Genomic DNA, 11073 nt, shown 5'->3' with positions numbered 1-11073 from the left:
CGTGGCGTCCTTAATGACTCATGTCCCAGTGCAAGCTGGGAACACCAATCCTAGTAAAATGTCAACAACAGCAATATCATATTTATTTAAAAGAAAAATATGACCCTGGACCACAAAATCAGTCTTAAATAGCACAGGTATATTTGTAGCAATAGTCAAAAATGCACTGTTTGGGTCAAAATTATCTTTTTTTAATGTCAAAAATCATTAGGATATCAAGTAAAGATCATGTTCCATAAAGATATTCTGTAAATGCCATACCTTAAAAATACCAAAACTTAATTTGGGATTAGTAATAAGCATTGCTAAGAACTTCATTTGGATTGTTACAGTGTAAAAAGTTTTCACCAGTTTCAACTTAACTTAAGCTGATTTAACTTAACATTTTAAGGCAGCTGTTAAACTTAAGTCATTTCAACTCAGAAGTTAAATCAACTTTTTTTTCTTTTTTTTCAATTTTTATTGTAATATGTTAAAATAACTTGTAGTTTTAAGATGATTTAACTTAAAACCCTAAATTCAGCAGCTGCCTTAAAATTTTAAGTTGAATCTTGTAAAAACGTTTTACAGTGTAGGATAGTACAATATTTAGCCGAAATGCAACTATTTGAAAATCTGGAATCTCAGGGTGTAAAAAAATAAATAAATAAAGTAGTGAAGTGAAGTTGTCCAAATTAAGTTTTTAGCAATGCAAATTACTAATCAAAAATTAAGTTTTGCTTTATTTATGGTAGGCAATTTACAAAATATCTTAATGGAACAATCTTTACTTAATATCCTAATACAAAAACAATAATTTTAACCCATACAATGCATTTTTTGCTATTGCTACAAATATACTCATGCTACTTAAGGTTGGTTTTGTGGTCCAGGGTCACATTTTTGATCATTAATTAACCTATTTAAAAAAAAATCCAAATTACAAGATGTAGAAGACCACCATAAGTTCTCCCAGTTCATATACATTATTTCTTTTGATATCATAAACACAATAATTCTTATGCATTTAACACAGAAATAATAATTCAAGTTCGGCAGATTCTTTTTCACCTCAGCTGATGTCTGCTGAGGTTGTGGAAAAGATCTTGTCCATGCCGTTTTCTTTAATGGTGTCAAACTCCACAGTTTGCTGGAGCACCACTGTTGCGTTTTCAGCATCCTCTGGCTCGGAGTCTGGATGATGAACTCCAATCAGCAGCTGATAGAGTACTGAGCCCAGGACAGCACCTACACAAGTTACGACCACAGGTACCCACCACCATCCATGACCAGCCCTGACACACAACTCTCATGTTAGTATCTATTTTTTTTTTTTTTTTTTTTTTTTGACACAGTTAAGCATTTTCCTTTTTTCATTTAAGAGGATAGTTCATCCAAAAATGTCAATTCTGTCATTAATTATTCACCCTTGACGTTCCAAACCCGTAAGACCTGGGGCCTCATTTATAAAACTTTCTTACGCACTGATTTGATCTTAGAGTGTTCGTACGATCAAATCCACGTCAAAGTACAGATTTATAAAAACCGTCTTTGACGTGGCAAAGTACTTATCTCCACGTCAGATTCCAGCTTGGCGTACAACCGTTTCCTTGTGGTAATGCCTGGTATTGCAGATAGTTCAGCCTCACTATAATTTGATTTCTTGCGCTCCTTTTTACTTGCCATTGTCACAGAGTTTTTGCTTTAGGAATGAGCTCATTTTATATGTTAATTAATTAAGCAGGGGCGTTTCGACGGCGGAACATTCAGCTGCACACAATTCCACGATCTTTTGTGATTTATAACCGAATGACTGCCGTACGCATGGATTTCGTGGTATGTTCGTTTTCTCTGAATCGCTCTTACGATTAAATCAGAAAAGTTCTTAGATAAAATCAAGGATGGTTTCTACGCAAGTCTTTATAAATGAGGCCCCTGGATTCATCTTCAGAACACAAATGAACATATCTCTGATGAAATTCCAGAGCTTTCTGACCCTGTGTAGACAGTAACACAACTATCATGTTCAAGAGGCAGAAAGGTATTAAGGACATTGTGAAAATAGTCTGTTAAAATTTTGTTTTCTTTGTGCACAAAAAGTATTCTCATAGCTTCTAAAATTATGGTTGAAGCACTGATGTCACATGGACTATATTAAGTATGTCCTCACTACCTTTCTGGGCCTTGAACGTGTCAGTTGCGTTACTGTCTATACAGAGTCAGAAAGCTCTCGGATTTCATCAAATATATTTTAATTTGTGTTCCGAAGATGAACAAAGGTCTTAAGGTGCGTTCACACCGGACGCGAATGAAGCGGCAAGCGCGAGTGATTTACATGTTAAGTCAATGCAAAGACGCGAATAGCCATCCTGCGGCGCGAAACGCGCGAATGAGGCGGCGTGAAACGCGCGAATAGCGCGAATGGCGCGAATGGCGCGGCGCGCATTGAGCGTTTCAAGCGATTGCCGCACCATTCGCGCGAGTTCAAAAATCTGAACTTTGAACGCGTTAATCTGAACGCGTTAACCAATCAGGAGCTTGCTCTAGTAGTGACGGAGGCAGAAATCCGAAACAACAATGGCGGACAAAATCACCGTTGCTGTCTGTGGTTCCTCGGAGCTATACGATACATCTTTGGACTTTTGTAGAAACAGGAATAAAAGGGATCTTGCTAGGAATAAAGTGAGTGAAGAGGTCGGACAATCTGGTAAGTTTTAAAAAACGCTCTTTACTCAATTTGACCTACATATACATACATATTGAGACTACAAGCAAGCTAAAGCTGGCAAATTGAGCTCATTCACCTATTTTACAACTACTTTCCCGCTGACGAGTGGCAGAAGCCCCTCCCTTGACGCGAATTCGCGTCTGTTGTGAAGAAAATGTCACGCGCGAATGACGCGAATTTTACCGCGCGAATGGCGCGAGTAAACTCAAATGTTCAAGCGTTCAACTACGCGCGAATAGCGCGTTTTTTCCGCGCAAGTCGCGTCCGGTGTGAACGCACCATTACGGGTTTGGAACGTCAAGGGTGAATAATTAATGACATAATTTTCATTTTTGGGTGAACTATCCCTTTAATACAACTTGATACCACCTTATTACCTGTGTTTTTACAGTATAATGCATAACCTCAACAAATACTTATTCAATATATTAATAAATAAACTATTAAATAAGCATATTTATTATAAAACAACAGTGCCAAAAAAAAACACTATTTTTTATTCATTGCACAAATGAACTTACATTAACAATTTTGTGTATTATAATTTATAATTATAATTTAATTAGACATGAAAAAATGGTGTAAAAACTATTTTTACTCAGAAATTGCAAGTAAATCTTACAAACAATAACAAGAAATAGTAACAATTAAAAGTAATGTGTAGGTAATTGTGAAATTAATTTGAAGTAGAAAAAGTATTTACTTAAACTAACTCTAATAATGTTGTTCTTTACAAATTAAATAAACATATTTGTACAGTGTATGTGCAGTACAAATACTAGTTAGTTTTTTTTTTGTTTTGTTTTTTGTTTTTTTAAGAAATCTAGGATCAAGGATGCATGAAAATGGTCAGTAAACACATTTGTGACCCTGGACCACAAAACCTAAGTAGCATGGGTATATCTGTAGCAATAGCCAAAAATACATTGTATGGGTCAAAATTAGAAATTTTTCTTTTATGCCAAAAATCATATTAAGTAAAGATCATGTTCCATAAAGACATTTTGAAAATGTCCTACCATAAATATAGCAAAACTTAATTTTTGATTAGTAAAATGCATTGCGAAGAACTTCACTTGGACAACTTTCAAGGTGATTTTCTCAATATTTGGATTTTTTTGCACCCTCAGATTCTAGATTTTCAAATAGTTCTATCTGAGACAAATATTGTCCTATCTTAGCAAACCATACATCAATGGAAAGCATATTTATTCAGAAGATGTATAAATCTCAATTTCACCAAATTGACCCTTATGACTATGCAAAAATACTAGTTTAGTTTGTGCATAAGTTTTTTTTTTTAAAGAAATTCAAGGATCAAGGATGCATGAAAATGGTCAAAAGTGACAGTAAACACATTTATGTTACTATTTTTTAACTTTTCAAATCAAAGAAATCTGACGTTACAATAATGTTACTTTAAAATATGAAGCAGCACAACTGTTTCCAACATAAAAGAAGATAATGATGATAATAAAAAAAATATTTCTTTAGCACCAATCCACATATTAAAATGATTTCTGAAGGATCATGTGACACAGAAGCTACCTTGTCTCATGACAAATAAACCTCTGGGAACTTCGCAAGACACGAAATATGTACCAATAAGTATATATCACTGCAGTTTCCAACAGAAATGAACACTAGAAGTGTCAAAACAGTGAGCACTTCTAATCATTTTCTTACACAGTTATGATTACAGCTACATGTTTCGCTTTCCAGATGTAACAAGGCTAAGCCGGTAGCACAGAAATGGACTTAGGATGCGGAATTCTTGGGTACGAATCCCGTGAAAAACATCAGTTACGATGAAAGAGCTGAAAGATGACAGATCGAAAAACAAGCTAAAACAGCATGCTTGTGATTGTGCTTTTATGTCACATTCACTTTTGTTCATACTAGAGGGTAGGTTTAGGTGTAGTGCAGATGGTACATTATTTTAAAACATCACAGAGTTACAGCGCCACTTAACAGACTTCAAGTCAGAACTGCAGTGAAAACCAACATCACATAAAACATACCTTGTACGTTCATCTGTTCTGGACATTTCACATTGAATATCAAATGAAACGTATATGACAATATGTATTTTGCCTCTTGCAAAAAAGTTCCCAGGTGTTTTCGTCATGAGACCAGGTTGCACTGAAGACAAGAGTACTGATCCTAAAAATTTAGCTTTTGATCAAATAAATGCAGCCTTCTTTCAAAAACGTACTGACTCTAATCGTTTGAAGAGTAATGTGTTATAAGCAAAATAGTGCATATTTATTGATAAGAAGGCTTTGAACTTGTGTGTAACCTGTATTAGACTCACCTGAACACTTCATCTCCCCAGCCTGCAATGTAAGTGAAGAGTCTCGGGCCGAAGTCTCTAGCCGGGTTGATGGCATATCCACTGTTAGATCCCATGGAGATGCCGATCAATAGAACAGCTGCTCCTACCAGAACAGGCTCCAGGCCAGGAGGAGCTGGTGTGTTATGAGGGTCTCCCAATGCAAGAACACACACTAGCAGAGCAGCTGTGCCAATTATCTGCAGGACAAGCTCTAGTTAATACTGCAACGGTCTACACAGGTCCCTTCAGATCAACAATACGCCTTGTTAATGTTAAAAGACTTTGACAAGAGTATGCACTGAGTGAATCTGTTTGAGGCACAAACTAAAAATATACTTTACTAACTATGGAAGACTGTGTTCGCCACTGATTAAAAAGTTTTTTAAAAAGGTTATTGCAACTTGTTATCTCACAATTCTGACCTTCTTTTCACAGAACTGCGTGATACAAACTCACAGTTCTGACTTTTTTCTCTCTTGCAATTTGCGAGTTATAAAGTCAGAATTGTGAGATATAAACTCGTAGTTGCGAGTTATAAAGTCAGAATTGTGAGATATAAACTCGTAGTTGCGAGTTATAAAGTCAGAATTGTGAGATATAAACTCGTAGTTGCGAGTTATAAAGTCAGAATTGTGAGATATAAACTTGCAGTTGCGAGTAATAAAGTCAGAATTGTGAGATTTAAACTCGCAGTTGCGAGTTATAAAGTCAGAATTGTGAGATATAAACTCGCAGTTGCGAGTCATAAAGTCAGAATTGTGAGATATAAACTCGTAGTTGCGAGTTATAAAGTCAGAATTGCGAGATATAAACTCGTAGTTGCGAGTTATAAAGTCAGAATTGTGAGATATAAACTCGTAGTTGCGAGTTATAAAGTCAGAATTGTGAGATATAAACTCGTAGTTGCGAGTTATAAAGTCAGAATTGTGAGATATAAACTCGTAGTTGCGAGTTATAAAGTCAGAATTGTGAGATATAAACTCGTAGTTGCGAGTTATAAAGTCAGAATTGTGAGATTTAAACTCGCAGTTGCGAGTTATAAAGCCAGAATTGTGAGATATAAACTCAATTATGTGAGACACAACTGCAAGAAAAAAAGTCAGAATTACCAGTTAATATCTAGCAATTCTGATTTTATATCCTGCAATTCTGACTTTATATGTAGCAATTATGAGTTTATATTAAACAATAAAAAGTCGCAATTACATTTTTTATTTTTTATTCAGTGGCTTCCATAACAAAATACATACACAAGAGGTGTGTTTACTTTGCAGTTTCATTTTTCGTTGCCAGTAGGTGGCGCAGAGTGAGTGAGTCGTTGAATTGTTGAATCACTTAATCGATTGTGTTGTGATTGAGATTTCTTTTGGAATCATTTTCATTGGCTAACAATATTCTAAGTCACTCAATATTTGCAACTTTAGCATAAAAGCAGTAGGCTTATCAAATCAGAATAAGTCTGTTGTGAATTAACATAACTTTTAAATGTACAATATTGACTCCAGCTCTTTATTATTGGTTCCACCCTAAAAATGTTGGGTGGATGTTAACCCTTCCCTCTCTCGCTACTGGCTGTATTTTTTTTAAAGGAACAGTTGCACCAAAAATGACATGCTGCAGAGAGCAGTTCTCATTTAATAGTAGAAATACTGTATATAGTCCTGTAAAAATTACCTTGTATGTTTCAATAAATGGAGCATGTGACAAATTCAACCAGAGCTCTTCAATTGTATTTAAGCTCCATGCCTTACTCAATGTCTTTTTAAATGTAGTCTATCCATTACTCCAGTGTGACCGATTGAAGTAATAAATACATGAATTAATTGTTTCGCAAGATCTTGTATTACTTAATCTTCTGATGTGTCATTAATGAAATGATCCCCAGAAGGCTATGTGCCGACAAAGCATGCTGGGCATGACATAACAATTTTACTTTACAAGTTCTCAAGAAAAGGAGAACGTAGAGGGCAAGATAATAAGAACCAGTGAAATAATAAAGTAATGACACGCCCAGTATGCTTTGTTGGCACATACAGTAATTCAATATTACAAGTATTCAGTAATACAAAATTTTGTATTAATTTTGTCATGTATCACTCACATTATTCTGTTACACTGGAGTAATGGATAACTTGTAATAAAGATCTAAAATGACAAAACATTACGTCTCAGTTGCAAACATAATGTTATCTTTTTCCATGGTTCCTTTGGTTGAATTTGTCACATGCTCCATTTATTGAGACACACAAGATCATTTTTACAGGACTATATATTTTTTAATGTTCAATGAAAACTGCTGTCTGTATGTCATTTTTTGTCCAACTGTTCCTTTAAAAAACAACCACTGAACATTTTTAAGATGAAACAGATGTTTGGCGAATAAGAAACTAAAGCCTGATTTTGAATATTTGATTATAGTGATTTTACGAAAGTTTTAAGAACAGTAGATTTCCATGTTTCATATAAAATTTGCTGACCTGGTCAACGACTCCTCCCCATAGACTCAGGTAGTCTGCTGGATATGTTGCGAAGATACCAGCTGTGGCAGTGGCACCACTGACTGTCAGATGCCCTCCAGTGAAATCCATTATGGCATCTGTATGAATAGAAAAGTGTCTTTGGATGTGCTTGTGTATTTTTATATATACATTACCAGTCAAAAGTTTGGAATAATCATAGTTTTTAAATGTTTTTAAAAGAAGTCTCTTATGCTCACCAAGGTGAATGTGATCAAAATCACAGTAAATATTGCTATATAAATAATGCTATATTCTGAAATAATATTACCGTTTTCTGTTGTAATATACTTTAAAATGTAATTTATCTTTGTGATAGCAAAGCTGAGTTTTTAACAGCCATTACTCAGCTGTAAAAAGTGGTAACCAAGTAATTATACCTTAAAGCACATTTCTCAACCCTGGTCCTGGGTGCCCCCCAACACTGCATATTTTGTATGTTTCCCTAATCAAGCACACCTGATTGCACGGTGTGTCAAATAAGGAAAACATACAAAATGTGCAGTGTTGAGGGCGCCCAGGACCAGGGTTGAGAAACACTGCCTTAAAGGGATAGTTCACCCAAAATATCGAAATATCTTATATCGAAATTCTCCAAAATTTTTCTTTACAAACCCTCATTTTGACACTTCCTCGTGAACACGCGTACAACAGTTAGCGGAAACCAGAGATTACAGTTTATAACGTTTTAAATATGGATATGTTTCTTACACAAACACATCCATTCACTTCAGAAGCCATTTATTAACCCCTTAAAGCTGTGTGGAGTACTTTTCATGATGGATTTATGCACTTTTATTGGACTTAAAAATCTTAACACCCGTTCACTGGCCTTATTAAGCTTGGAAGAGCCAGAACATTTTTAAATATAACTCCGCTTGTAACTGTCTGAAAAAAAAGTCATATACACCTAGGATGGTTTGAGGATAAGTAAATCATGAGGTAATTTTAATTTTTTTATTTTTTTAAAAATAAGAGCTATTTTTAACTAGTTATAAAAACTAGCTTTGTTATTTTAGCGTAAACCATGATCCTTTTTTTCAGGATTCCTTAATCCATACATCAAAAAAAACACCATTTATTTGAAATAGAAATTTTTTGTTACATTATAAATGTATTTACTGTCTCTTTTGATCAATTTAATATGTTTTCAAAATTAGCAATAATGCAAATGCTTTTTGAGCAGCAAATCAGCATGTTAGCATAAATTCTGAAGGAATGGAAGAAATAACAACTGGAGGAAGAATGTGTATAGAATATGTGACCCTGGACCACAAAACCAGTCTTAAGTAGCACAGGTATATTTGTAGCAATAGCCAAAAATACATTGTATGGGTCAAAATGATCAATTTTACTTTAAAATCATTAGGATATTGTAAAGATAAGTAAATATTATGTTCCATGAATATATTTTGTAAATTTACTACCATAAATATATCAAAACTTGATTTTTGATTAGTAATATGCATTGCTAAGAACTTCATTTGGACAACTTTAAAAGCAATTTTCTCAACATTTTTTGTCCTATCCTAACAAATCACAGATCAGATTATGTAAACATCTCAAAATTTAAAAAAAATTACCCTTATGACTGGTTTTGTGGTCCAGGGTCACATATATTCGATTTTCATCATAGGAATAAATTACATTTTAAAATATATAAAATTGATATGTGAAATTGTAATAATACTTCAGAGTATTACAGCCTTGGTGAGCATAAGGACTAATCTGAACTATTCCTGACTTTTGACTGGAAGCGTAGATTGATGTTTTAAATGTAGACTGAGATTCACTCACCATGGTACTGAAGAGCAACAGTTGCTGCGGCCAGAAATGCACCAAAGACCTGCGAGCACACATAGAAAGGAAGACAAGTCCAGGAAAATCTGCCCAGGACACACAGGGTGAGGGAAACAGCTGGATTCAGATGAGCTCCTTTAACAGATGAGAAATATATTCATTTACATGTATATACTGGAACTGATTTCTTATTACAGTCTATATTATAGGTTTCTCTGTAGACTTCATACCTGATACCCCTTTTGCCACATAAATCCCAAATGTGGTGCCCAATGCAAACCCGAGGTTGATTGACAGGTATTCACCCTTGCTGTTCTGAGAGGTCGTCACCTGGGCAACTGATCCGCACCCAAATAGCTGAAGTGTAAGAGAGTGATATCAAGAAATATCTAATCAAGTGTAAATGTTTACCCAGATAGCACGCGTTTGTCTCTAAGATGTCAGTTTTACACACATTTCAAATCATAAATATCTTAAAGGCATCTAATAGACGTATATTTGACATCTGAGAGGAAACGTCCTATATACCTATTGCAGATGAGCAAACAATCTAAAAAATACGTCTTGCAGATGTAAATGCAGACGTCAAATAGATGTCTCTGAGATGTACCTGTGCTATCAGGGTAAGTTATACAGACACAAGATCTATTATGAAAAGGTTTGTTACAATAAGATTGCTTTGCATTGTGCTAAGTTCATGTTCAGTACCAAAAGTTTACTAGGTAGTTCTAATTGTCAATCGAATTTGATCTCCTTGCCCATTTGCAACAGAAAAGATTTAATGGGCCGAAGGCTGTATACGTTTTTTATAAGCTTTTAAAAGTGCTGTACCATTTTATGTAAACATGTAAAAAAACATCATATACATAAATATACATAAAACAAGATAAGGTAGGAATCTCATAAAATTGCTTTAGTATCAAAATCTCCCAAAGTAGGAGGCCTCAATTAATGGCCCATATACAAATACAGTTGTGAAGACTTACTATCAAAATATAGACTCCGAAAAATTCCGCCAAACATTCTCTCAACAACCTACTCTTGATTCGGCATCTCTTCAGCAGACGATCCATCATTTATGCTCTCTGTGAGTTTTTTGTTCGTTTACAGTGAAAGTCAATGGACTCCAGAAGATTCTTAGCGCTCCATAGATAAGGTCTGTAATGAAAAGATCCTGTCAGAACGCGTGGTCTTAAAAAAACAGTTTGGCTAATTATCGCACCGCATTGGTAAACTCAGATCTGTTGTGGTTAAAGTGTGTTATATGGTTGTCTTATGAAGGAATGACAATTGCCTGTAGTACATTGCCCCTTTGTGTAATAAAACGATGAAGAGTTTATTGTTAACTTTTATCTGTGATGCAACTGCCGATACCGGATTTATGCACAAATCTAACTTACGACTATTCGTTTTAAAATAAAAGCGTAATGACACAATTCTTACAACATACCTTCAACATTGTGTGTGTCGTAAGAGTAAAATAAAATAAGAAAGACATTTTGTTTTTAGCTGAGCAATTTATCCTGTAAAATGTTCACGTTGTCTCTTAAAGGAGCAGTTCACTTTCAGAACAAGAATTTACAGATAATGTACTCATCCCCTTGTCATCCAAGATGTTCATGTCTTTCTTCAGTCATAAAGAAATGGTGTTTTTTGAGGAAAACATTTCAGGATTTCTCTCCATATAATGGACTTCTATGGTGCTTTCGAGTTTG

General features: G+C 34.8%; 1 protein-coding gene across 1 annotated transcript; it reads right to left on the bottom strand.

Moving 5' to 3' along the window:
• Window positions 1–136: 136 nt before the first annotated feature.
• aqp10b (aquaporin 10b) lies at window positions 137–10623 on the bottom strand. The gene is made up of 6 exons (XM_073822306.1): window positions 10345–10623; window positions 9589–9715; window positions 9356–9493; window positions 7520–7638; window positions 5022–5239; window positions 137–1274 (listed from the first exon to the last, which is right to left on the bottom strand). The coding sequence occupies exons 1-6, from the start codon at window positions 10432–10434 to the stop codon at window positions 1052–1054; spliced, it is 915 nt and encodes a 304-aa protein (XP_073678407.1). The 5' UTR covers window positions 10435–10623; the 3' UTR covers window positions 137–1051.
• Between the last annotated feature and the right edge of the window lie 450 nt (window positions 10624–11073).

This window comes from Garra rufa, chromosome 17 (assembly GCF_049309525.1).
Source record: "Garra rufa chromosome 17, GarRuf1.0, whole genome shotgun sequence".
NCBI classification, from domain to species: Eukaryota; Metazoa; Chordata; class Actinopteri; order Cypriniformes; family Cyprinidae; genus Garra; species Garra rufa.
Note: the sequence above shows the minus strand (reverse complement) of the source record. Positions and strands in the feature narration are given on the sequence as shown.

What these genes read in the sequence shown, in the direction of transcription:
- aqp10b (XM_073822306.1), bottom strand. Translation starts at nt 10,434, where the DNA reads ATGATGGATCGTCTGCTGAAGAGATGCCGAATCAAGAGTAGGTTGTTG. An exon ending in TGTGGCAAAAGGGGTATCAG is followed by an intron (nt 9,494 to 9,588) that starts GTATGAAGTCTA and finishes CATCTGTTAAAG; the next exon opens with GAGCTCATCTGAATCCAGCT. An exon ending in TGTTGCTCTTCAGTACCATG is followed by an intron (nt 7,639 to 9,355) that starts GTGAGTGAATCT and finishes CTATTCATACAG; the next exon opens with ATGCCATAATGGATTTCACT.